General features: G+C 52.6%; 2 protein-coding genes across 7 annotated transcripts in view; both read left to right on the top strand.

The window, feature by feature from the left end:
* ZDHHC18 (zDHHC palmitoyltransferase 18) overlaps nucleotides 1-20,515 on the top strand; it is a 33,458-nt gene extending 12,943 nt beyond the window's left edge. The window contains exons 3-10 of one of the 6 annotated variants that reach the window (XM_055388963.2): nucleotides 10,755-10,904; nucleotides 12,445-12,582; nucleotides 12,702-12,750; nucleotides 13,273-13,375; nucleotides 14,899-15,011; nucleotides 15,872-15,971; nucleotides 18,330-18,407; nucleotides 18,993-19,118. In XM_055388963.2, the coding sequence (XP_055244938.1) occupies nucleotides 10,755-10,904; nucleotides 12,445-12,582; nucleotides 12,702-12,750; nucleotides 13,273-13,375; nucleotides 14,899-15,011; nucleotides 15,872-15,971; nucleotides 18,330-18,371 (695 nt within the window). In that variant the 3' untranslated portion in view covers nucleotides 18,372-18,407; nucleotides 18,993-19,118. The other 5 variants (XM_063701389.1, XM_063701381.1, XM_055388959.2 and 2 more) reach the window with 5 other exon arrangements.
* Nucleotides 20,516-23,022: 2,507 nt separating this feature from the next.
* SFN (stratifin) lies at nucleotides 23,023-26,638 on the top strand. The gene has a single exon (XM_004025248.5). It carries the CDS (start codon nucleotides 25,369-25,371, stop codon nucleotides 26,113-26,115), a length of 747 nt encoding a protein of 248 aa, XP_004025297.1. The 5' UTR covers nucleotides 23,023-25,368; the 3' UTR covers nucleotides 26,116-26,638.
* Nucleotides 26,639-27,219: the final 581 nt, after the last annotated feature.

Here is a 27,219-nt window from a genome sequence, read left to right as displayed (position 1 = left end):
TTGCCTAGCCCAGAGCAGTCTCTGTGATTGAGTGAGACTAGGAATGTCAGCACACTTTGTAAGTCACTTTTCTCTATTGAAACTGAAGAGACTTGAGTCTTTTGGTCAGGAATGGACAGTGGACTTGCTCCAGGTGCTAACAATCTGCCATCGGTAGTGGCTGCCAGGAGGAGCAGGTTGAGGAGGATGCTGAGGCTGAGTCTGGGGCTGTGATGGGTCAGCGCTGTCCGGTCTGAGAATCAGCAATGGGAGAGCTGCTTGTCTTCCCCCATGAAGGGTGCAGCCCCTGCAGAGCCTCCTTTGTTCCAACTCTGGCAACTTTGATTTAGCACCAGGTGGACTCTTGCTCCAGCATGACACAGCGCTCTACCTCCCCTGGCTCCTGGCAGCCTCAGGAAGCCGGGGTACAGAGCTTCATTTGCTCTTCTGCAGAGTGCTGGAGAGAAAGAAGCCTGGCTGCTGGAGACCAGAACATGCTTAGCAGTTCCCTCCCTGTCCTGGGGAGAGGCTTGGGTTCCCCTCTCCCCTGAGGAAGACCTGTGGGATTCCACTGAGGATTCCAGTAACTTCTGTCAGTGCTGGAGAGGGTCTGTGGCTGTCCTTCATTCACAGATGGGCTGTGTTCTGAAGTTTTCTTCATAACTCCATTGTTTGTTTGGAATGCAGTGTTTTGTGGAAACAAAAGTCATAATAATGGCTGATATTTATTAAGCCCTTGTCAAGTGTTAGCCACTTTGCTAAAGCCACTTGGTGAATTCTCACCTAATCCTTCCAGCAGCCCCCTGAGATGGACTCAATGATGTTCCATTTTATTTTATTTTTTTGAGACAGTCTTGCTCTGTCACCCAGGCTGGAGTGCAGTGGCGTGATTTCGGATCACTTCAACCTCCACCTCCTGGGTTCAAGCGATTCTTCCTGCCTCAGCCTCCCGAGTAGCTGGGATTACAGGCATGCGCCACCATGCCCGGCTAATTTTTGTATTTTTAGTAGAGATGGGGTTTCAGTGTGTTGGTCAGGCTGGTCTTGAACTCCTGACCTCAGGTGATCCGCCTGCCTCGGCCTCCCAAAGTGCAGGGATTACAGGCGTGAGCCACCACGTCCAGCCTATTTATTTTAACTTTTAAATTTTTTTTAGAGACACAGCCTCGCTCTGTCACCCAGGCTGGAATGCAGTGGCACAGTCATACCTCACTGCAACCTTGAACTCCTAAACTTTCCCTGCAACTTTCCCTTCAACTGTAGTAGTTATCTCTCTTGTTAGGTTGTTTCATTACCACTTTGACTTCCTGCCTCAGTCTCCCGTGTAGCTAGAATTGCAGGTTCATGCCACATACAGCTAATTTTTTTTGGGGGGGGGGGACAGAGTTTTGCTCTTGGCACCCAGGCTGGAGTGCCGTGGCACGATCTCAGCTCACTGCAACCTCCGCCTCCTGGGTTCGAGTGATTCTCTTGCCTCAGCCTCCCGAGTAGCTGGGATTACAGGTGCACACCACCATACCTGGCTAATTTTTGTATTTTTAGTAGAAATGGGGTTTCACCATGTTTAAGGCTGGTCTTGAACTCCTGACCTCAGACAGGTGACCCACCCGCCTTGGCCTCCCAAAATGTTGGGATTACAGGTGTAAGCCACCACGCCCAGCCCACATCCAGCTAATTTTTTAAAATTATTATTTTTATAGAAATGGGGTCTCACACTATGTTGCCCAGGCTGATCTCAAACTCCTGGCCTCAAGCAATCCTCCTGCTTCAGCCTCCCAACGTGCTGGGATTACAGGCATGAGCCACTATGCTTGGCCTTCCATTTTATTTATTTAGCAGATGATGGCACAGAGAAGTTGAGTGATTTGACCCACCTCACTCAGCCAGTAAGTGATTGGAGTGAGATTTATACCTACATGTGTTTCTGGCTCCAAAGCCTATGTCCAAGTCAGCAAGGAAGCAGTGAGTGGGGAGCCAAAAGCTGGGACTCTGGGGCCTGTGGGACAGGATTAGGGGTTTGGTTTGGAGTAGTATCACCAGCTTTGGAAAGAGCTGCTGCTGGGGGTTCTGCATCCTGGAGCGTCATGGCATGAACAGTTGGTCAGGAGCAATGTCAGTGGCTCCTGGGAGGCTAGCACTGTGCTCAGGGCTGTGGAAGCATCTCATTCAGCCCTCACCACAATCCTATGAAGGTATGACTTGACCCATCTCTATTTTACAGATAAAGAAACTGAGGTGGCCAGGCGCGGTGGCTCACGCCTGTAATCCCAGCACTTTGGGAGGCCAAGGTGGGTGGATCATGAGGTCAGGAGTTCAAGACCAGCCTGGCCAACATAGTGAAACCCTGTATCTACTAACAATACAAAAAATTAGCCAGGCATGGTTGCGGGCACCTGTAATCCCAGCTACCCAAGAGGCTGAGGCAGAGAATTGCTTGGACCTGCAAGGTGGAGGTTGCAGTGAGCCAAGATCGCGCCACTGCACTCCAGCCTGGGCAACAGAGCGAGACTCCATCTCAAAAAAAAAAAAAAGAGAGAGAGAGACAGGGTCGGCCTTTATTGCCCAGGCAGGTCTCAAACTCCTGGCTTCAAGCAATCTTCCTGCCTCAGCCTCCCAAAGTGCTGGGATTACAGGCATGAGCCACTATGCTTGGCCCTGTGAGTTAATAATAATAGCTCACACTTGCTAACCATTTGCTTTGTGCCATTTCACATATATTGATTCATTTAACTCTCACAACAACCCTATGAAGGTGAGTTAGTATTGTTTCTATTTCAGTGATTAGAGAAACTGAGGCACAAAGAGCTTCTATGATTTTTTAGCAAATGATATCATCAGGAGAAACCCAGCTGGGCAGAAGTGGAGTGGAACTAGATTCATTAGCTATTCTACCTGTTATTCCTGTTTTACACATGAGAAAACTGAGGCTCAGAGAAGTTCGTTTGACTTCAGCCTTACACACAACCAGTCAATGACAAAACCAGGGTTCAGAGTGTGGCCATTGGCCTCTAAATCCCCCACCCTTTTTCATGCTGCCCATTTTAGGGAAGAAATGCTCAGATGCTTAGTTCCATCTTAAACATGCTGTAGTCAAGGTGGTGATGAAACAACCTAACGAAGTAAACCTTTGGTAGTTGAAAATGTGAGACTGAAGCATGTTTGCTTCACTGATATATGCCAAGTGCCTAGAATCGTGCCTGGCACATTGGTAGGCACTCAGTAAATAATCATTGGAGGCAAGTGGCCAAACTGGAGACATTATCTGGCAAACAATGCAATGGAAGCAATGGCAGGGTGCACGGTGGAGGACTGGGGGTATAGGCTGCCCCAGGAGACTCAGACTTCTTTCTGGAAGGAGCCACTGTTCAGGTCCTCTGTGCCCTGGGGTACCCAGAGGCTCAATGGGTGAAGTTTTGGGCTTTGCGTATGACACACCTAGGTTAGAGTCCTGCTCTGCCGATATACCAGGGCAGGACCTAAATAACTTACTTAAGTCTTTCTTTTTTTCTTTCTTTTTTTTTTTTTCTTTTTTTGAGACGGAGTTTCGTTCTTGTCGCCCAGGCTGGAATGCAATGGCGACTGTTCAGCTCACTGCAACCTCCACCTCCCGAGTTCAAGCAATTCTCCTGCCTTAGCCTCCCGAGTAGCTGGAATTATAGGCACGCGCCACCACACCCGGCTAACTTTTGTGTTTTTAGTAGAGAGGGTTTCACCAGGTTGGCCAGGCTGGTCTCGAACTCCTGACCTCAGGTGATCCACCCGTCTCAGCCTCCGAAAGTGCTGGGATTACAGGCGTGAGCCACCGTGCCCGGCCTCCTTTTTTCTCTATTTCTTATTTTTTATGGAAGTATAATGGGCTTATCAAAAGTATACAAGTTGTGGCCGTGTACGGTGGTTCATGCCTGTAATACCAGCACTTTGGGAGGCTGAGGTGGGTGGATGACTTCAGATCAGGAGTTCGAGACCAGCCTGGCCAACATGGTGAAACCCCATCTCTACCAAAAATACAAAAATTATCTGGGCGTAGTGGCACATGCCTGTAATCCCAACTACTCAGGAGGCTGAGGCAGGAAAATTGCTTGAACCTGGGAGGCGGAGGTTGCAGTGAGCCGACATCATGCCACTGCACTCCAGCCTGGGCAACAGAGCAAGATTCCGTCTCAAAAAAAAAGGTATAAAAATTTTAAGTGTTCTGTCTGATGAATGTTCACAAACTGAATGCACACATGTAATCAGCACTGAGATCAAGAAACAGTATATGACTGGCATCCCAGGAGCCCCCTCATGCCCCCTTCCAATCACTGTCACTCTCCAAGGGTTACACAATCCTAATTTCTAACACCATGGATTACTTTTGCCTATTTTTGAACATTTTGTATTGTATGTCTGGTTTCCTCACTTTACACAATTTGTTTTGTTTTGTTTTTTTGAGATAGAGTCTCACTCTGTCACCCACACTGGAGTGCGATGGTGCAATTTCAGCTCACTGCAACCTCCATCTCCTGGGTTCAAGCAATTCTCCTGCCTCAGCCTCCCGAGTAGCTGGGATTACAGGTGCACACCACCATGCCCAGCTAATTTTTGTATTTTTCTAGAGACGGGGTTTCACCATGTTGGCCGGGCTGGTCTTGAACTCCTGACCTCAAGTGATCTGCCCGCCTTGGCCTCCCAAAGTTCTGGGATTATAGGTGTGAGCCACTGCACCCGGCCAGACAATGTTTATGAGATTCATTAATATTGTGTGTAGTTGACGATGGTTCGATTCTGACTGCTATATAGAATTCCACTGTGTGAATATACTACTTTTTAAAAACATCCATTCTACTACTGGGGTGTTTGGGTAGTTCTGGAGTTTGTCTATTATGAGAATTATTGCTGTGAACATCCTTGTGCATGTCTTTCAGAGCACATTATCTCATGCACGTTGCTGTTGGGTAGATGCCTGGGAGCAGGTTTTCTAGGCGTGCATATGTTCAGCTTGGGTAGCTGTTGCCAAACAGTTGTCCAAAGCGGTCATATGAGATTTCTAGTTGCTCTACTTTTTTGCCAACACTTGGTATGTTTTATTTTTTTTCATTTTAGCCATTCTAGTGCATGTGTCATAGTAGCATATTGTGGTCTTAATTTGCATTTCTTCGCTGACTAATGAATATAAGCACTTTTTCATGTGTTTATTGGCTGTTTGGACAGCCTCTTTTATGAGATGCCTACTTAAGTCTTTTGTCCGTATTTGTATTCAGTTCTCTGACTTTCTTACTGACTTACAGGATTTCTTTACATGTTTTTTTTTTTTTTTGAGATGGAGTCTTGCTCTGTCACCCAGGCTAGAATGCAGTGGTGCAATCTCGGCTCACTGCAATCTCCGCCTCCTGAGTTCAAGTGATTCTCCTGCCTCACCCTCCCAAGTAGCTGGGATTACAGGCATGTGCCACCATGCCCGGCTAATTTTTGTATTTTTAGTATAGACGAGGTTTCACCAGGTTGGCCAGGCTGGTCTCGAACTCTTGACCTGAGGTCATCCGCCTGCCTCGGCCTCCCAAAGTGCTGGAATTACAGGCTTAAGCCACGGCGCCCAGCCCTTTACATATTCTTGATACAAGTCCTTTGTCTTTGTTTACAAGATGTAAACATCTTGTAATTATCCATTCCTGCTCTAAAGGTTACTTCTTCATTTCTTTTTTTTTTTTTTTTTTTTTTTTTTTGAGACAGTCTTTCTCTGTCACCCGGGCTGGAGTGCAGTGGCATCATTTCAGCTCACTGTAACCCCCACCTCCCTGGTTCAAGTGATTTTCATGCCTCAGCCTCTTGAGTAGCTGGGATTACAGGCGCCCACCACCACACCCAGCTAATTTTTGTATTTTTAGTAAAGATGGGATTTCACCATGTTGGCCAGGCTGGTATCGAACTCCCAACCTCAGGTGATCTGCCTGCCTTAGCCTCCCAAATTGCTGGGATTACAGGCTTGAGCCACCATGCCCGCCCTCATTCTTTTTTTTAATCATCCAGCCCCAAAAAACTCTTCATTCTTTTAATGATTACCTTTAATTGAAAAAAAAAATTAATTTTGATATAATGCAGTTTATCAAATTGCTCTTTTCTGATTAGCCCCTTTGTGTCTTTTGTTTGTTTGAGACAAGGTCTTGTTCTGTTGCAAAGGCTGGAGTGCAGTGGCACAATCATGGCTTGCTGCAGCCCCAAACTCCTGAGCTCGGGCAATCCTCCTGCCTCAGCCTCCTGAGAAGCTGGGACCACAGGCATGAGCAACCATGCCCAGCCACCTCCATATGAGTTTTGGAATGAGTTTGTCAATTTTCACAAAAACAACCTACTGGGATTTTTGACTAGGATTATGTTGAATCTGTGGATTAGGGAGAATAAATCCTTTCATAATATTCAGTCTTCCAATCCATGAATATGCTATATCTCTGCCTTTTTTTCTCTTAAATTTCTTTTGTGTGTGTGTATATATATGTGTGTGTATATATGTATATATATACATGTGTATATATGTATATATATACATGTGTATATATGTATATATATACATACATGTGTATACGTATATATATATACGTGTATATATATGTGTGTATATATATATATATATATATATATATATATATATATATATATATACATATATATATATATTTTTTTTTTGAGACAGAGTCTTGCTCTGTCGCCCAGGCTGGAGTGTAGTGGCCCAATCTCGGCTCACTGCAAGCTCTGCCTCCCAGGTTCACGCCATTCTCCTGCCTCAGCCTCCCAAGTAGCTGGGACTACAGGCGCCCGCCACCACGCCCGGCTGATTTTTTTGTATTTTTAGTAGAGACGGGGTTTCACTGTGTTAATCAGGATGGTCTCCTGACCTCGTGATCCGCCTGCCTCGGCCTCCCAAAGTGCTGGGATTACAGGCGTGAGCCACCATGCCCAGCCTTAAATTTCTTATTATGAAAATTTCAAACACACAGAAAAAGCAGGAAGGATTATAGTACAACTAATTCCTGTACATTCACCATCTAGATTGAATAGTTGTTGATAGTGCGTCTTATTTGCATATATATGTTTGTTCTTCTCAAACTATTTCATAGTAAATTATAGACATCATAGATACTTTACCTATAAATATTTTTTTTAATTTAATTTTTTTTTATTGATCATTCTTGGGTGTTTCTGGCAGAGGGGGATTTGGCAGGGTCATAGGACAATAGTGGAGGGAAGGTCAGCAGATAAACAAGTGAACAAAGGTCTCTGGCTTTCCTAGGCAGAGGACCCTGCGGCCTTCCGCAGTGTTTGTGTCCCTGGGTACTTGAGATTAGGGAGTGGTGATGATTCTTAAGGAGCATGCTGCCTTCAAGCATCTGTTTAACAAAGCACATCTTGCACCGCCCTTAATCCATTTAACCCTGAGTGGACACAGCACATGTTTCAGAGAGCACAGGGTTGGGGGTAAGGTCACCGATCAACAGGATCCCAAGGCAGAAGAATTTTTCTTAGTACAGAACAAAATGGAAAGTCTCCCATGTCTACTTCTTTCTACACAGACACGGCAACCATCCGATTTCTCAATCTTTTCCCCACCTTTCCCCCCTTTCTATTCCACAAAACCGCCATTGTCATCCTGGCCTGTTCTCAATGAGCTGTTGGGTACACCTCCCAGACGGGGTGGTGGCCAGGCAGAGGGGCTCCTCACATCCCAGTAGGGGTGGCCGGGCAGAGGCGCCCCTCACCTCCTGGACGGGGTGGCTGGCCGGGCAGGGGGCTGACCCCCCCACCTCCCTCCCGGACGGGGCGGCTGGCCGGGCAGAGGGGCCCCTCACTTCCCAGTAGGGGCAGCCGGGCAGAGGCGCCCCTCACCTCCCGGACGGGGCGGCTGGCCGGGCAGGGGGCTGACCCCCCCACCTCCCTCCTGGACGGGGCGGCTGGCCGGGCGGGTGGGCTGACCCCCCCACCTCCCTCCCGGACGGGGCGGCTGGGCAGAGGCGCCCCTCACCTCCCGGATGGGGCGGCTGGCCAGGTGGGGGGCTAACCCCCCCACCTCCCTCCCGATGGGGTGGCTGCCGGGCGGAGACGCTCCTCACTTCCCAGACGGGGTGGCTGCCGGGCGGAGGGGCTCCTCACGTCTCAGACGGGGCGGTTGCCAGGTGGAGGGTCTCCTCACTTCTCAGACGGGGCGGCTGGGCAGAGACGCTCCTCACCTCCCAGACGGGGTCGCGGCCGGGCAGAGGCGCTCCTCACATCCCAGACGGGGCGGCGGGGCAGAGGTGCTCCCCACATCTCAGACGATGGGCAGCCCGGCAGAGACGCTCCTCACTTCCTAGATGGGATGGCGGCCGGGAAGAGGCGCTCCTCACTTCCTAGATGGGATGGCGGCTGGGCAGAGACGCTCCTCACTTTCCAGACTGGGCAGCCAGGCAGAGGGTCTCCTCACGTCCCAGACGATGGGCAGCAGGGCAGAGACGCTCCTCACTTCCCAGACGGGGTGGCGGCCGGGCAGAGGCTGCAATCTCGGCACTTTGGGAGGCCAAGGCAGGCGGCTGGGAGGTGGAGGTTGTAGCGAGCCGCGATCACGCCACTGCACTCCAGCCTGGGCACCATTGAGCACTGAGTGAACCAGACTCCGTCTGCAATCCCGGCACCTGGGGAGGCGGAGGCTGGCGGATCACTCGCGGTTAGGAGCTGGAGACCAGCCCAGCCAACACAGCGAAACCCCGTCTCCACCAAAAAAGTACGAAAACCAGTCAGGCGTGGCGGCGCGCGCCTGTAATCGCAGGCACTCGGCAGGCTGAGGCAGGAGAATCAGGCAGGGAGGTTGCAGTGAGCCGAGATGGCAGCAGTACAGTCCAGCTTTGGCTCGGCATCAGAGGGAGACCGTGGGGGAGAGGGAGACCATGGGGAGAGGGAGACCGTGGGGAGAGGGAGAGGGAGAGGGCTAAATATTTCAACATATGTCTTAAAAATCTAAGGATAGTCTTCTACATAATCACAATTCCATTATCATACCTAAGAAAATTAATTGTTCCTAATTTTTTTTTTTTTTTTTGAGACAGAGTCTCCCACTGTCGCCTAGGCTGGAGTGCAGTGGCACCATCTCGGCTCACTGCAAGCTCCGCCTCCCGGGTTCAAGCGATTCTCCTGCCTCAACCTCGCGAGTAGCTGGGACTACAGGCACACGCCACCACACCCGGCTAATTTTTTGTATTTTTAGTAGAGACGGGGTTTCACTGTGTTGGTCAGGATGGTCTCGATCTCCTGACCTCATGATCCGCCCGCCTCGGCCCCCCAAAATGCTGGGGTTACAGATGTGAGCCACCACACCTGGCCAATTGTTCCCTAATTTTTGTTTGTTTTTAGAGACAGGGTCTTACTCTGTCACCCTGGCTAGAGTGCAGTGGAGTGATCCTGGCTTATGCTCACTGCAGCCTGGAACTCCTGGGCTCAAATGATCCTCCAACTTCAGCCTCCTTAGTAGCTGGGACTATAGGCACACGCCATCATACCCGGCTAATTTTTGTTATTTTTTATAGAGATAGGGTCTTCCTATTTGCCCAGGCTCGTCTTGAACTCCTGGGCTCAAGCAATCCTCCCATCTTGGCCTCCCAAGGTGCTGGGACTACAGGCATGAGCCACTGCATTCGGCCTGTTTCCTAGTTTTTAATCTGTAGTCAGATTTCCACAGTTGCCCTCCAAATGTCTTTTGTTGCTGTGTTTTGTTTTGTTTTTCAAAATAAGATCCATGATGTATTGCATTTGTTTATGTCTCTTAAATCGCTTTTAATTTAGAATCATCTCCTCTCTGCCTCTCTTTCTCTCTCTTTTTTTTTTTTTTAAAGACAGGTTCTGGCTTTGTTGCCCAGGCTGGAGTGCAGTGGCATGATCTTGACTCACTGCAGCCTTCACCCCCTGGGCTCAAGTGATCCTCACTCCTCAGCCTCCCAAAGTGCTGGGATTACAGGTGTGAGCTACTGCACCCGAACTCCTCTCTCTTTTTATAAATGACATTGACTTTTGTTAGAGATCAGGCCAGCAGTCTTGTAGATGTCTCATATTCTAGATCTGACTTTTTCCTCATTGTGTTACTCACTTTGTTCCTCCATCTCCTGAACCTCCTGTAAACTGGGACATAGGTCTAGGCTTGACGAGATGCAGATAAACCTCACTGGCCGGGCGCGGTGCATCACTCCTATAATCCTGGCTGTTTGGGAAGCCGAGGTGGGCAGATCACCTGAGGTCAGGAGTTCAGACCAGCCTGGCCAATGTGGTGAAACTCTGTCTCTACTAAAAATACAAAAATTAGCTGGGCGTGGTGGCACACTCCTGTAATCCCAGCTACTAGGGAGGCTGAGGCATGAGAATCGCTTGAACCTGCGAGGTGGAGGTTGCAGTGAGCTGAGATTCACACCACTGTATTCCAGCCTGGGCAACAGAGTGAGACTCTGCCTCAGAAAAAAAAAACAAAAAAAAAAACACTAAGCTTTCTGGGAGTCTCCTTCTCTGACAGTCCTTCTTAGAGTGGGTAAGGCCGGCAGGTGTATGAACAAGTATGTAAAGTTTTAGCACAGTGCCTGGTACAGAGGCAGTCTCAGTACGTGGTGGCAGTTCCTAATATTTGTCCCTGCCTTAGGCCGGACATTTTACTCCAATGTTTGTTCCTGGGAACCTGTTACCATGAGGCTTCTCCTGGACTGGCCAGGCAGCAGTAGCTTTCCCCTGCTGGGGATCCGGGCCCTGGGCTGCCTTGGGCATTCCCCATCTTTCTCTCCTCCTTCCCTCAGACAACACAGGCAGTTCTACATACCGGCCACCCCCTCGGACCCGGGAGGTGCTGATCAACGGGCAGATGGTGAAGCTGAAGTACTGCTTCACCTGCAAGATGTTCCGGCCACCCAGAACCTCACACTGCAGTGTCTGTGACAACTGTGTGGGTGAGTAGGAGGCAGCAGGGAGGGATGCAGGGATTCCTGAGAGAGACTGAGTCGTGGGGATGGGGGGCATCAAGCATGGGGATGGCGTGGGCAGGGTCTGAAATACCCAGGGCTGGGCAGGGGGTCTGGTTCACCCAGATTTGCCCTGACTCAGGAGGGCCCAGGGGAGGGGACCTCAGCATAACCAGGAATGTTTTGGCTTCAGCTCAGGATTGGTGGATTCCTTCCCCCAGCTCTGAGGTGTAGGGCAGACAGACAGGCTTTGAACCCTTCTCCCAAGCTTCAGCCCAGTTCTCAAGAGGTCCAAGCTCCCAGGAAACAGACTGGAACAATAACATTCCAGATGTGTTTGGGCCAGAAAGAATGAGTTACTGTCCAGTGGCCCAGGGCCAGCTGTACTGAAAAACTTTGATCTGATTCCCAGAGTTGAGAGGGAAAAGCATCTAGCAACAGAGGCGTTTAAGCTGATGAGGTGCAGAGGATGTCACCACTGGAAATGGCTCCTGACCCTACAGCTGCCTGCAGTGGTTGTTTTGTCCCCTCTCCCTGCTCTCCAGAGGCTGTGTAGTTCTGATGGGCACCCTGAGAGGGTGTTGTAAGGGAAATAATGCATGAGAGGGGCCAGGTGAGCTGAGCCACAGTGACTGTGCATAGTTCCCAGGGCAGTGAGCTCATCATGCCAGCTCAGTACTCCCTAAGCAAGAGAACAGCAGGGAACACCCCGTGACGGCATGCCGTGAAGGGGGTGACTCAGTGGGCACCATTCATCCCCAAGGAGCTGCCCCGCCCACCCCGTGCAAAGGGCACTGGCCTTGGCATGAGGCCTGCAATGGGCTTGTGACCCACATTCCCACAAGGACTTTCTCTACCAGTCTGGGTGTGCCTCCACCCCCAGGGACAGTGTGCAGGTGAGCTCAGCCCTTTGACCTGGCCTGTGATGCTGGCTGGCTGTGAACCACATTGCAGCTCAGCCCCTCCCTGGGCCGCTAGTCCTAGAGCAGGAGACGGGTTGTTGACTGTTAGCATGTGGTTGGGATGGTAGACCAGGTGACAAGTATTTTTGTGAGTCTTTGTGCCGGCACTGCTCCGGATCCTGGGGAGTCAGCATGGTGTGAGACCAGCACAGCCCCCCTCGCCCATGGAGCTTACAGTCAAGTAGGGCTGATTGGCCAATCCAGTAATTATAAATAAGCATAAAAACACACATGGGCAGAGTGTGACAAAAGAGAAGTGATGGGGCAGATAACAGGGGCCCCCTCCCCTAGTCTGGGATTGGAAGAGACTTTCTTAAGGAGGTGGCTTTGCAGCTGAGATGCGAAGGAGAAGTTCCAGTTAACCAGGTAAAGAGACGAGAGAGTGTATCAGGCAGTGGGAACTGGTACACAAAGGACCAGAGGCAGGTGTGTCCAAGGCCTAGGAGCCAGCTGGTGCTGCGAGAGTGAACGGGGTAGGAAAGCCCCAGCCATGGGTGAGGCCGCCAAATGCCTGTGCTGGCTGCAGGCCAGCCCACACTAACCCATCGCCCCTTGCCCTTGTCCAGAACGATTTGACCATCACTGCCCCTGGGTGGGCAACTGTGTGGGGAGACGGAACTATCGCTTCTTCTACGCGTTTATTCTCTCCCTCTCATTCCTGACGGCCTTCATCTTCGCCTGTGTGGTCACCCACCTGACATTGCGTGAGTTGTGGGTGAGGGCAGTGGGGAGTGGAAGGGGTCAGCCAGCAAGCTCAAGGGTCAGCAAGCTTCAGCAGTCACTGTCCCTCTGAGCTTGTCCTCTCCTGTTTCTTTCTCCCCAGGCGCTCAGGGAAGCAACTTCCTCTCCACTCTGAAGGAGACACCAGCAAGATATCCTTTGTCAGCTAGAGGACACTCCAGTGGGAACTGAGGTCCCTTCACTGGGTGGGTCCCATGCCTCATCCTCTAATCAGAAGGGAACAGCGCACAGCTCACATGTGTCCTCTAGAATCCAACATGCCAGCTTCTCTGTTCACACCCAGGCAAGAGCTGATCCTAAATGGGGCATTGTGGGGCCGGGGGTTCCCCGTCTTCAGGGGCCTGGGAAAGAGTATGTCCCTTAAGATGCCAAGCTCCTTGGACTGTGTCGTGCCCAAGGCTCTTTGTGATTGGAACCCTCAGTTTTCTCTGCCGTCCATCACCCTGACCTTGTCTGGCTCTTGAGTGGGGTCCTGACCCTTCCGAGGGGCCAAGGAGGTGATCCTGCTAAGAAGTGGGGACTGGGCCACAGGAAGGTTCCAAAATTTCTCAGCTCTCTGGGGAAACAGCTCCATGGAAGGATAGGTGAGACAGGCCAGGTGTGGCTGGGAGGCTCCCCACCCTCCACCCGTTTAAGTCCTTAACTGCCCTCACCGTGCTGGAGTTGGTGATCTGCTTCTTCTCCATCTGGTCCATTCTGGGCCTCTCAGGGTTTCACACGTATCTCGTCGCCTCCAACCTGACTACTAATGAAGACGTGAGTAAACCTGGAGCCACCCCTCATTCTAGGGCAGCGCCCTCAGGAGGAGGCAGGGCTGAGGGAGCCTGGGGCAGCCAAGCACAGTCCTGACTCACGGACTGCTGGGATAATGCCTTTTAAGCAGCCAGATGCCTCCCAGTCATCTCAGCTTGGCCCTGATGGGTCCGATGCAGGCTTCTGAGACCTCCACATGCTTCATTCTCTCAATGCAGGCTCCCAAGGTCCCAGGTTGCTTTTCTCCACAGCCCTGCAGGAGGCAGTACTCACACCACAGCACGCATGATGTTTGGCTGGCACATGACCGCTTACAGAATTCTTTCAGTTCCCATCATTTCTTTGGGTCCTTTTGCCAAGCCTGAGGCAGAAAGGACAGGGATGTTTTTTCCCCACTTGATGACTGAGAGACATGTCCCATGTCTGAGAGGTCACACAGCTGGGAGGGGACAGAGCCAAGGTTGGTGCCCAGTCACAGGTATGCGCTCCCTCTTCCACACTGCCCCTGTCAGCAGCAAAGCCGTGACTGTTCTCAAGGTGGCACTGGCCTGTCCTGGCTGCCCCTCTCAATATGCACACCTGGGGGAGACAGGGCACAGGCCAGTGGGCTCCACTGACCTTCCCTACCTGCCACCCTGCAGACTGCCATCAACAAGCATGTTTGATGTGCCCAGTCCTAGGCCAGACCTGACTTCTCCTCCCCATCCTCCAAACACTAAAAAGTAAATGAGAGCATCTGTTTCAGGGCCCACCATCTGATACTTACCAGCAACCCATCCTCCAACAGAAGATACATTCCCAGACCTCATCCTCTCATTCAGGGAAACAAAACTTAACACACATGACAGGGCGTTGTGTGCTTGGTGATCAGTGAGAACAGAAATGCCATCAGCCAGTATCTCCCGCGGTAGCTTCTTGGGTGCCAGTTCTGCAGCACATTACCAGAGGTTAAAGAGAAAGGAGTGTGTGGCCAAATAAGTGTAGAAAACTCTAGGTTAAAGTCAAGGTATTCTTTATTGCTAAACTCTCCAGTGCCTTCCATAGCTGACTTCACAGAGCTAGAGAATCTGGCAAGAATTAATCTAATGCCCTAGCAATGCCATCTGACAATTAGTATTATTTTCCCTATTTTCCAAATGAGGACTCAGGCTCAGCGAAGTGGTGATCTGTCCAGGTAACGTAGCCAGTGAGTAGCAGGGCCGGGGCTCACAGGCAGGTCAGCCCTCACCCTGTGCCCCTGCACTACCCTCCTTCAGAAGTGGCTGACCAGAGAAGGGAGGAGTCATCCGAAACGTTTCCTCTGGACGCTTCTCTTGGGCTCTGCTCTGTCATCTCCTCTTTGGGGCCTCCTGATCTCTGCCAGGGGTCCCCCACATCCTCATTGAATGGCCCACATGAAAGACATGTCGCCTTCTGTAACCAGAATTGGTTTCGGAATTGTCCAGTTGTCCCCAGCCTCTAGACCTGCCTCCTAGAAAAGTGAAGCAAAAGGAGGTACTTGACCCAGGCCTCCTTCCTGCTTGCAGATCAAAGGCTCGTGGTCCAGCAAGAGGGGCGGTGAGGCCTCTGTCAACCCCTACAGCCATAAAAGTATTATCACCAACTGCTGCGCTGTGCTCTGTGGCCCCCTACCTCCCAGGTAAGTGAGCGGGGTGCGGAAGAGGGGTAACAGGGCCATGCCTGGCCAGTGATCAAAGTGTTCCTGGATATCAGCTGACCTCCCCCTACACCCTAGATGCCCTCCGTCCACTACCCCCTGAAGGGCATTTGTCATGTGACGGAATTCCATGGAGAATTGTTATTTAATCACGTGCTCATTGTAGAAAAAAAAAATTAAGTACAAAACGTAAAACAGAGGAGCATTGGATATGACATGTAATTCTACTCCCCAGGGGTAGCCACCATGACTGTTTCAGCCATGTTTGAATGACACTGCCCTTCCGGTTGCCCACTGCCTGGACTGGGTGGCGACTCCATCCTCTCCTGGCAGTAGGAACCCTGGGGACTCAGCCCTGCTGGGTCACTCCCTGTTCATCCTGACACCAGGGGGCACCAGAGTTCCAGAACAGGGATTACATTGCTGTGGGTACTGCTAAGACAAGTCATTCCCACACAGTCATGTCACCTACCCCACCCAGTATCCCTGTCACCCAGCCTGCCTAGAGGGGAAAGGAACATAGGAATTTCATAGTCACCAAATACCTATTCATCCTTGCTTTCCTCCCTCACCTGCAGCCTGGCTTCTTGGCAGCCAGACAGGTGGGCCAGTTGGAATTAATAGTGAATAAATTCTGTGGCCAAAAGCCAGGTGGCCAGAGGGCAGAGAGAGGCCTGCCAGAGGTAAGGGTCTTGGGCCCCCAGATGGGCAGCAGCTCTCCTTTCCTCAGCCTTTCTCAGCCTGGGCCTTTCCTTGGCTGAGATAGACTCTGCCGTCCAACCCCTGGCCTGGAGCCTCAGTGTTGGGCAGAGCCCTCATGTGTCCCCCTTGTGTTTTGGAAGCCTGATTGACCGGAGGGGATTTGTGCAGTCCGACACCGTGTTGCCCTCACCCATCAGAAGCGATGAGCCAGCCTGCAGAGCCAAGCCTGATGCCAGCATGGTAGGAGGCCACCCCTGACCACGGCTCAGTACTTGCCACCTGCTGGCCTGTCTGACCCTCCGCACTCACCTGCCGGGACCCTCCCTATTCCATCCAAGGGAAGCAGAACTGCCAAAGACTCAAGTCTTTTCATATTTATTTCCCATCCTGCGTGGCTTTCCCTGAACTGTTCCGTGGCTGTGCCCTCTGCTCCCCAAACCCAGGTTCCCACAGCCTTGGGCCCTAGGTACCCCAGCTGATCAGTGCCGGGAGAGACCAGAGCCTCTGGAGGCTACCCAGCGGACCACACCAAGTCCTTGCCTGTGCCGGGCGAGCCCTGTGTGAGTGAGGCTGCAAACTGAGCGTGAGGCCTCCCAGGTGGGGGAACTGCTTGGGCCTTGCTGAGCCAGGGTCCTCAGGGTGAAGCAGGACTGAGGAGTGGCCAGCTCTGGATAGCAGGCTGTGGAGAGGAAGCCTCCATGGGCTGCTTTGGTCTGTGGGCTCCTTCGTTCCCTTGGTGATAATTGCCCTTTCTTCTGTGGGATTTTTGGTGGGGTTTTCCCCCCTTTTTTATGGAGTTGGCCAATAGGATTGAGTTGGGGCTCCAGTAGAGAAGGCAGGGTTGGTGGTGGGTGGGGGCAGCCTGTATCAGACGAAGGTAAATCAGCCAGCCAGGCACCCACAGCCTCAGCTCCTGTGCAGTTCCTGGGCAGCAGAGTGGAAGTGGGAGCCTGGTCCTTCCCTGCCCATGGAGAGCTCTTTAAGGGATCCCAGCCTGCCCCTCCACCTCTCTCCCAAGCCAGGTCCGGGCATGGGTGGGTTATGCTCATGCTGGCAATACTTGAAACGGGTTTATTAATGCTGGGTATTTTGCACAATTTTATAGACCTCTTTTCTACATAGTCTTTTTTAAATGGAAGGAGAAAATGTCAGCCACATTACTGTCTGTATAGTGCCAGGTGAAGGGTTATCAGAAGGCTGGTTGGTTTTAATAAGTTTATTCCAAGAGACCTTCTGGCTGGAATGAGTGAGAGTGTGTGTGCATGTGTGTGTGTGTTCATGTGTGCCCTGTATGAATGTGGCTGGCTCCCATATCCCCTGGGCTGCCCCCTGCCCCATCCCCTTTGAGTGTCAGAAGCACTCTGAGCCAAGGGGACAGGGGGCACATGCACTGGTCACGAGAAAACCCTGGGCTCCCACTGGGGCTCAGCCAAGCCTCCTATCTTTCCTTCTTCTATGGACTTCAGACAGCCAGTGTCTGGGGACTCTGCCACTCTACCCCCAGCCCTACCCACCAGCCCCCAGGTGAGGCTTCCAGCTGGGACCTGCCCAGACAGGCTGAGCCTGGGCGTGGTGGGTGGGGTGATGGCTCTGGGGAGCGGCTGCCATCCTACAAGCCACACCCCCTCCTCTGAGCTCTGAATATGGGACCCAGTGCCAGGAGCTGGAAGACAAGGTGTTTCTGCCAAATGGGGACCTCCATCCAGAGAAAAGGAAGAAGGTGCAGGGTGGGCCAAGAGGCAAGTGAAGTTTGGCCTGAGTCTGGGCCGGAAACTCAGAGGATGTTTCTCCTCTGCTGGGAGCTGTAGTTTCTTATCAAAATAGATATTGTTCCACCATCCCCCTCCTTGGCCCTTCAAGTGGGCTGAAGCCCTTGGAAAGTGACATAGGAAATCCCCAGATCTTGCCCTTCTCACTCCAGAGGCTAGTGGTCACAGACAGCTGGGAATGGCAGCCACAGAGGGTCCCCTCTGGGAGAAACAGCTTCACCCCAGCCTCAGGGCCCTGGGCCATCACTGCAGTGGCCCTGGGAGGTGAGGAAGAAGCTGGCTAGAGGAGGGGGCTCCCACCTACCTTTTATTTAAGCCAGTATTCTTTGTTCCTGCTTGTAATAAAACTTTAGTTTATAAGAGTTGCTTTGCTTTGGTTTGGTTTTTGTTTGCTTTTCCTTTGCTGAGGCCCCAGCTGGGAGCCCTCTGTTCTTTCAGACAAATTTGGTTCTTTCCTGGGGAGACTGTGAGAAGGCAGGCAGCCCAGTGATCTGGCTACATTTTCCCTCACCTGGCTGGAGCTCTGTCCGTTGGAGGAAGAGCAGAGAGGGCTGCGGCTGAGCCCCCATGGGCACGTGAAAAGAGGCCATCCTGTCCCCTCTTTGTCCCCTCCACCTTCCCCTGCCTCAGGGGCTTGGAGACCCCCAAATTCTTCTTCCCTACTGCCTTTCCACTCCGATCCCCAATGAGTGCCCAGCTAAGAAAACGTTTGAGACAGTAGATTCCAGTTTGAGAGCCGGAGTTTCCCTGGCTACCACCTCCAACCTGGGCACCAGGGCCCAGCCAGACAACTCATAACACTGGCCCACCTCTCTGGTATCTCCCTCAGGAGGACACCTGTCAGGATTTTGCCATCTCCTGCACAGCCTGAGGGGAGCTAACAGGCCTCTTTGCAGAGGGTTAGCTGGTAAGACCGTTTCTCCCCTGTCGGCCAGCACTGCCCGCTCCCCTCACACACCATCTCATCCTCATCGCATGCCTCACCAACCCCATGGAGCCCGTCCATCTGTCTGGTGTGTGGTGCCGTGTGTGTGCTGGTGGTGGTAGGGTCTCCAGGGATTCCCCCCTAAGCAGAAGGATCGGGATATAGGGCAAGGCTAAAAGCCCAGCCCCATTGTGGACTGAGGAAGTAGCTTCGCACAGAGCAGCTCTCCAGCTGGAAGAGGAGGTGGAGGGTGAGGCTGGGGAGAGGATGGCGAACCTGCCCTGAGGTGCTTGGGTCTGTGCTGGTGGGGTCCTGGTATGCAGGGGCCACCGGTCACTAACACTCTTATGTCCTGGCTTTCTGTCCCCGCTGAGCTTTCTCTCACCCGCCCGTTTTCTCTCCTGCTTTGTTGCCTGCTGCCTGAGCCTTGGCCCTTCTCTCGGGGAGAGGCAGGTGCTGTGGCAGCTCCTCTCCCCACCACCGGGGCCCCTGCAGGCCGCCTCCCTCCTCCCAGTCCTGCTAACCCTCTCTCTTCTCCTTCTTTGCTGTCCTGCCGGGGATCTCCAGTGTGTGCGGGGGCTTAAGGACCTCCTGAGGACCGCTGCTCTCTGCCTCTCCAGGAATGGCCTGGGGGGAGCCAGGCACCCGGCACCTCCACCTGCCTAACCTGTGGCCCATCTGCCACCATCTGTGCCTACAGGGTCTGCCCCCAAGCCTGCCCAGCCTGTGTGCTCTCTAGGACCCCCCATAGGGGGCAGGGGCTGGCCTCTTTGCCCCATTCCCGCTCCATGCCGGCCAGAGTGTAGAAAGCCATAACGCAGCCATCAGCACAATAATGTGACTCTACGCTGATATGCTCCCTCTCTCCTCCACTGACTTCCCCTTCCCGGATTTGTGAGGTGTCAAGACTCTAGGAATCTGGCCTTAGAGCCTGCCCCTCCACCCCCTCAGATCAGGCATAGCCATAGTCAAGCCCAGCAGGTTTCCTCAGGAGCTGTCTGGGGTGTTGATGGTGGATGACGCTGCTGAACAAGTTTGGTGACTGTTCTAAGCACAACTGGCTTGATACTGTTCCCACGGCCTGTCCACCTCCCACCCCCAACCCTCCACCAGAGTAGGTAGGATGTAGGGAGGGTGCGTGCCTCCTTTGCTCTAGGCACTGAGGGACCAAGCTAGCCGTGCACAGCCCCATACACTTCAGGGGACTAAAGGAAAGAGCTGAGCCAAGGAAAATCAGCTGAGCCCAGGGCTGGGGGCTGCTTGTCTGCTATCCTTTACCTTTTTTTTTTTTTAACCAAAATAAAGATTCCCCTCTTCTTGCCATACCATTGGCTGTCTGGTGCCGCCTTTACTTTGGGGCCCAGGGATGGGACCTGCAGTGGGCGTGTGGAACATATGGCTCCCCCTCGCTCCCAGCTTTCTTCCAGCTGGCCAGTGCTGCTCTGGAGATTTACAAGCACAACGAAGCCAGGAGGGACACAGGAAAAGTGGCTGACATCCTTTTCACTCTGCCCCTCCAGAACTCTTGGTCTCAATTCCAGACACCACCCAGCCTTAGCTGACCTCTGGATTCTGATAGGTCCCAGCGCAGGCTGAGACAGAGGGTTTAACTCCAGTTTGGGACTGCCATACCCATGAACTGAGCCCAGCCCAGAGTAACGATCTCATGGAAACTTCTCTCTCCTCAGCTGCTGCGCTACATCAAGATACACACATGTGCATACACTGTACTATGGGCTAAAAAAATAGCTACCGCTACCGTTCAGCAAGGGCTTGCCGAGTCCCGGGCCCATTTTCTCATCTTAACCTGTGAGGAGGATGATGTCAGCCTTTTTACAGATGAGGGAACTGAGACTCAAGGAAGAAACAGGAGCTGCCCAAGGTCACCCAGCTGGCAAAGCAGCAAATCCCAGATCGGAACCTGATCTCTGCCCCGAGCTCTGAGCCATCTGCACTACCCAAGGAATGAATACAGCGGTGGGAGGATGAGATCTTGGAGAAACCCTAAAATTAGAGAATGTCATAGCCAGTAGAGGGCTTAGAGTTGATCTGGGCCAGCCTCCTTGTTTTACTGATGGAGATATTGAAGCCCAGAGGCAGGAAGGGACCTGCCCAAGGCCTTATAACAGAGCTGGGATGCAGTCCCACACTCTGACCTCATTCCATTCTCTCTCCATAAATTCTGCACTGTCTCTAGACTGGACTGGTTTAGATGTGGGATACTCTAAACAGCAGTGCCTTCAAGAGAAAAAGAATCAGAACTACGAATCACTTAAAAGTAATGTAAGCTACTCTGGGCACACTGCCTATGGGGTCGCCCTGCTCCACAAGGAGCCGTAAAAATAATAAAAATAATTTAATATCCCTTCCCAAAGGTAACCAGTAAAGTAAGCTCTTGGCTAGGTAACTGGACTCTTGTTCACAGCTAGCCAGTGGGAAAAGGTGCTAGAGCTTCCTCTGGCCACCTGTTTAATTTGATCATTCCAAGACAGAAACATTTCTTAGGAAGTTCTTTCTAGAATCTACCTGGTGTCCCTCCCACTGCTATCAGAGCCCTGTCCTCTGTCCTCAGTGGAGGTAGAGAGCAAATGGTTGCTGCTTTCTTCATCACAACCCTTCAAAGCCTATTATTACCAGCTAAGAAGGATTGGTTGACTATGGGGCCAGAGCCCCTGAGCCTGCTGGTAGAATGGATGCTGTACAGGAGGGTGGGGAGGTAGCAGGCAGAATGAGGAAAGCCCCTTTGAGCTGCAACCCCAGCTCCTGTCCTGCTGACTCAGACAGCTGACTGTGGAGCTCCGTGCCCTGCCAGGGCCTGCTGCCTCCTGCCCGTCTGAGCTCCTGAACTTGGGAAATGGAGGCCCAGAGGCAAAGGGAGGTACCTGAGACAGGAACTGAGTCAGGATCAACAGGCCAGAGCGGGCAGGAGGTATCAGGCAGCCTGGCTCCCAGATGCACCCCTGAGCTCCAGCAGGGGAGGAGTAGGAATGAAGGGGCTTCCTTGCCCTTGCTCATGGCTATGCGGAGGGCGTGAACCACCACCAGGTCCTCTGGCTTAAGTGGCGGGAAGCAAATGGTCCCTCCCTGGACTCAGGCTCCAAAGTTCCTGGGCCTGCCTTCCAGGTTCCCAGTGTCCTGGGATCTCCAGCTTTCCCCAGGACTTGGGGAAGCCCCGGCTGGATGACTAGTACAAATGAAGGCCCCTGAGGTTCCAGGACCTGCTGAGGTCACAGGAATGTCCTAGATCAAGCTTGTCCAACCCACGGCCCACAGGCTGCATGTGGCCCAGAATGGCTTTGAATGCAGCCCAACACAAATTAGTAAACTTTTTAAAACATTATGAGATTTTTTTGCAACTTTTTTTTTTTTTTTTTTTTTTTTAGCTCATCAGTTATCGGTAGTGTTGGTATATTTTATGTGTGGACCAAGACAATTCTTCTTCCAATGTGGCACAGGGAAGCCAAAAGATTGGACACGCCTGTCCTAGATGGAGAGGAAGGAGGCAGTGCTGAGCACATCTGGCCATTCATCCATCTGGAGAGAGAAGGCTATGGGCAAACTGCTTCCTATTCCCTGTAGACACCCAGCTGGGAAGGTCTGGCCTTTGGCTAAGTCCTGGCTTGGGGTCCTTCCTCATTTCACAGAACCTAGGTCTATGTTAGTGCTTTGTGAGTATATGTTGATCATAATAAAGTTGACGGGATTTTTTCACATGATAATAACAGTTGCCATCTGGCCGGGCATGGTGGCTTATGCCTGTAATTTCAGCACTTTGGAAGGCTGAGGCAGGTGGATCACTTGAGGTCAGCTGTTCGAGACCAGCCTGGCCAACATGGTGAAACCACATCTCTACTTAAAAAAAAAAAAAAATACAAAAATTAGCTGGGCGTGGTGGTGCACCCTTGTAATCCCAGCTACTCGGGAGGCTGAGGCAGGAGAATCACTTGAACCCAGGAGGTGGAGGTTGCAGTGAGCCGAGATTGTGCCACTACACTCCAGCCTGGGTGACAAGAGCGAAACTCCGTCTCAAAAAAAAGAAAATAATAATAATAATAGTTGCCATCCATTCTACTGTGCTTTCCATTAACTTGTGTAATCCTCACAAGTCCCATTTTATAGTTACAGGAACTGAGGCTCACAGAGCTTAAATCACTTGGCCAAGGCCACAAACAGCTATAAGAATTACATTTAGGCAGTCTGATTCCAAAGATACTAGTCTATTCTGTATCTCATAGACAAACAATACATATTCACTTTTTTGTTGTTGTTTTGTTTTGAGACGGAGTCTTGCTCTGTCACCCAGGCTGGAGTGCAGTGGCGCCATCTCGGATCACTGCAACCTCCGCCTCCCGGGTTCAAGCAATTCTCCTGCCTCAGCCTCCCGAGTAGCTGGGACTACAGGCATGTGCCACCATGCCCAGCTAATTTTTTGTATTTTTAGTAGAGATGGGGTTTTCCTGTGTTAGCCAGAATGGTCTCGATCTCCTGACCTTGTGATCCACCCACCTCAGCCTCCCAAAGTGCTGAGATGACAGGCGTGAGCCACCGCGCCCGACCCATATTCACTATTTATAAATTGGAGAGAATAAGAAAATCAAAAGGGCCAGGTGTAGTGACTCACACCTGTAATCCCAGCACTTTGGGAAGCCAAGGCAGGAGGATTGCTTGAACCCAGAAGTTTGAGACCAGCCTGGGCAACGTGGTGAGACCCTGTCTCTACAAAAAAATATAAAAATTAGCTGGGCGTTGTGGTGAGCACCTACTTCTTAGGAAGCTGAGGCAGGAGGATCACCTGAGGCCAAGGAGGTTGAGACTGCAGTGAGCTGTGATCATACCACTGTACTTCAGCCTGGACATCAGAGTGAGACCCTATCTCAAAAAAAGAAAATAGAAAAGAAAGAAAATCAAAGGGAAGCAAAATCACTCACTCTCACTACCTCAAGATACCCTCTATAAGTTGGTATTTTAGTGTGGTTCCTATTGTTTTCTGTGTCAGTTCTCCGATTTGAGCAAAATCTTTGGGATGTCAAACTTAAAACCCCCTTTACTTCCTTGGAAACCCTGTAGCATTAGCCCAGACATGTCCCTACTCCTCCTTGTGGCAAAGAGAAAGATCTCGTCTTTGGTCCCCAGAGTTCTGGCCTAAGCCTCCCTCCAGGAGGGAAGATGAGTGTTCAGACACTCAGAGTACCTGGGGGAGACACAGGCCTGTGAAATTATCCTGGTTCAACTATTAGGCCGGCAGAATCCCAGTGAAGGGAGCCCTACCTCTGAGCCCCATCTAAGCTTTGGCTATGGGTGGGGCAGATAAGCAGGAATCCATCCCTATAGGCTCAATGCCAACACCCTTAGGTGAAACTCTTGATGAAACTTGAGGCCAGGGCTCCAGCAAGCAGGGAAAGAACGTTGGCAACAGAGGTCTCCATCTCTGAGGACTCTGCCAGGGGTCAGAGGTGGGGCAATGGTCAAAAGGAAGGAACAGGCCAGGCACAGTGGCTCATGCCCATAATCCCAGCACTTTGGGAGGTTGAGGCAGGAGGATCGCTTGAGCTCAGGAGTTTGAGACCTGCCTGGGCAATGTAGTGAGATCTGCTCTCTATTTTAAAAAAAAGGAAGGAACAAGGAAACTTCTGAGAGACAGGCTGGGGGAGGCATCACGTAGCTGGAATTGCTGCCCCATAAAACAGAATGGTATGTGTCACTGCCACCTCCCTTTCTCAGTCCTCTCTCTCCCCAGGTTGCTAGCGTCCCCCCTGGGGGATCAAACTGGACTGCTTCCCAGCCTCAGACAGAGAGCAGTCTGAGTCAGGCAGGAAAGTGGGACAGCCGGGGAGCTGGACCCCACCCTCTGTGAGCCCCGCTGGTACCTGATGGCATGTGGCTTGGAGAGGGCAGGTGACCTGGCGTGGAGGGCCAGAGGGTAAATCCTCAAACAAGTGGCAACAGGCCACCAACTTGAAAGGGAAAATTGTGTAGTGATGGGAAATGTGTCCAACAAACCTACTGGGTGACTAATTACAAAGGCTGGGCTGGAGCTTCAGAGGCTGCTTGTTAAACACTTCATTAAGCGGTACTCTGAAAGCTGCCACCTGCGCATTGGGGGAGCTCAGAGGGGACCCTGAGGGGGAATGAGGCCTGGAGGATGGAACCATCTTCAGGTAGACTGAGAAGGAGCGTGGATCTCACTTCCAAACAGTCTGGAGCTCATAGGTCAGAGGCCTCAATGGGAGAAAAGCTAAAGGAAGCAGGGTGCAGAAAGGAGTTTCAGGGAATTGGTGGCTATGTGACTTTGAGCAAATCTCACCCCTCTCTGAGACTTAGTGTTCCCATCTCTATGGTCCTGTGTGTGTCACAGAGACATGGTGGGGATTAAATTCAATCGTGAATATGAAAGTGCTTGGGAAACTCCATGGCCCTACCTAAACATGAGTTATCCTCACCTGAACCAAGCGGGGAGGTTACCTGGCAGGATTAGGAACCCCATCCTCCTGAACCTTTATGGGCTCTGTCGAGGCTGAAGCCACCAGGGGCTAAAGCCGTCCTTAGCCCCTGGAAGGGCACTGTGAAAGTGGATCTGATTTGAGAAGCCGTTTCCTGATGTGGGCAGCCATGTGATGCCAGCCCCGAACAAGAGGGGACAGCCTGGAGCCTGGAAAGGTGCCAGTGCAGGTGGGGCCCACGCCCAGATTTCTCCTGCTGACTGTTCTGATGATTCACCCCCACATCCCAGCCTTTTTACCTTTACTGCAGAGCCGGAAAGGGTGTGGGGAGGAGAAGAGAGGGAGGCAGGTCTTGGGCCCTGGTCCCGCCCCCTGCTCCTCCCCACCCTTCTCTGGGCCTGGCCACCCAGCCAAAAGGCAGGCCAAGAGCAGGAGAGACACAGAGTCCGGCATTGGTCCCAGGCAGCAGTTAGCCCGCCGCCCGCCTGTGTGTCCCCAGAGCCATGGAGAGAGCCAGTCTGATCCAGAAGGCCAAGCTGGCAGAGCAGGCCGAACGCTATGAGGACATGGCAGCCTTCATGAAAGGCGCCGTGGAGAAGGGCGAGGAGCTCTCCTGCGAAGAGCGAAACCTGCTCTCAGTAGCCTATAAGAACGTGGTGGGCGGCCAGAGGGCTGCCTGGAGGGTCCTGTCCAGTATTGAGCAGAAAAGCAACGAGGAGGGCTCGGAGGAGAAGGGACCCGAGGTGCGTGAGTACCGGGAGAAGGTGGAGACTGAGCTCCAGGGCGTGTGCGACACCGTGCTGGGCCTGCTGGACAGCCACCTCATCAAGGAGGCCGGGGACGCCGAGAGCCGGGTCTTCTACCTGAAGATGAAGGGTGACTACTACCGCTACCTGGCCGAGGTGGCCACCGGTGACGACAAGAAGCGCATCATTGACTCAGCCCGGTCAGCCTACCAGGAGGCCATGGACATCAGCAAGAAGGAGATGCCGCCCACCAACCCCATCCGCCTGGGCCTGGCCCTGAACTTTTCCGTCTTCCACTACGAGATCGCCAACAGCCCCGAGGAGGCCATCTCTCTGGCCAAGACCACTTTCGACGAGGCCATGGCTGATCTGCACACCCTCAGCGAGGACTCCTACAAAGACAGCACCCTCATCATGCAGCTGCTGCGAGACAACCTGACACTGTGGACGGCCGACAACGCCGGGGAAGAGGGGGGCGAGGCTCCCCAGGAGCCCCAGAGCTGAGTGTTGCCCGCCACCGCCCCGCCCTGCCCCCTCCAGTCCCCCACCCTGCCGAGAGGACTAGTATGGGGTGGGAGGCCCCACCCTTCTCCCCCAGGCGCTGTTCTTGCTCCAAAGGGCTCCGTGGAGAGGGACTGGCAGAGCTGAGGCCACCTGGGGCTGGGGATCCCACTCTTCTTGCAGCTGTTGAGCGCACCTAACCACTGGTCATGCCCCCACCCCTGCTCTCCGCACCCGCTTCCTCCCGACCCCAGGACCAGGCTACTTCTCCCCTCCTCTTGCCTCCCTCCTGCCCCTGCTGCCTCTGATCGTAGGAATTGAGGAGTGTCCCGCCTTGTGGCTGAGAACTGGACAGTGGCAGGGGCTGGAGATGGGTGTGTGTGTGTGTGTGTGTGTGTGTGTGTGTGTGTGTGAGTGTGTGCGCGCGCGCGCCAGTGCAAGACCGAGATTGAGGGAAAGCATGTCTGCTGGGTGTGACCATGTTTCCTTTCAATAAAGTTCCCCTGTGACACTCCTGTCTCTCTTCCAGTTCTTGGCGATGGGCTGGGAGTGGGACTGGAATCTGACTTAGAGACCCTGACTTTGGACCTCTGAGTTAGGGCCCTGAACTACCTAGGTGGCTCAGTGGCCCACACGCAAGACTTTGAGTCCAGGTGAGGCCGGGGTCCGGCTCTCTCCATCACGGCGGCCCCAGTCAAACTGGACGGGGCCGGGAGGGTCGGGTGAACCCACAGGAGGCGCCGTGGCTCCTCTGCCGGGCTGAGGGGAGGTGAGTGGGAGCCGCGGCGCGGGAGGCTGACGAGCTCTGGTGGAGCGGGGCAGGAAACAGTGAAGTCTCCGGCGTGAGATCTAAGGACAGCGCCGCAGAAGTGAGCGGCACTGAGCACCCGATTTGCAGGCAGGTCACAGTTTCATCAGGGGCTCAGATCTCAGCGGAGGGGAGTACGATCTGAGGCAGGGGTATAGCGCCGCCATAAAAGCCTAGATCTTAGGAGAGGGTCACGTCCCACAGAGTTCGGAGATGGAGACAAAAGGAAACGGGCTGAAGGGGAGGAAGGACGAGCTGGGTGGGAAGGGCCGCTGGGAGCTGTGCCTGCCGAGCCCGCT

The sequence above is a fragment of the Gorilla gorilla genome, chromosome 1, assembly GCF_029281585.2.
Source record: "Gorilla gorilla gorilla isolate KB3781 chromosome 1, NHGRI_mGorGor1-v2.1_pri, whole genome shotgun sequence".
NCBI classification, from domain to species: Eukaryota; Metazoa; Chordata; class Mammalia; order Primates; family Hominidae; genus Gorilla; species Gorilla gorilla.
Note: the sequence above shows the minus strand (reverse complement) of the source record. Positions and strands in the feature narration are given on the sequence as shown.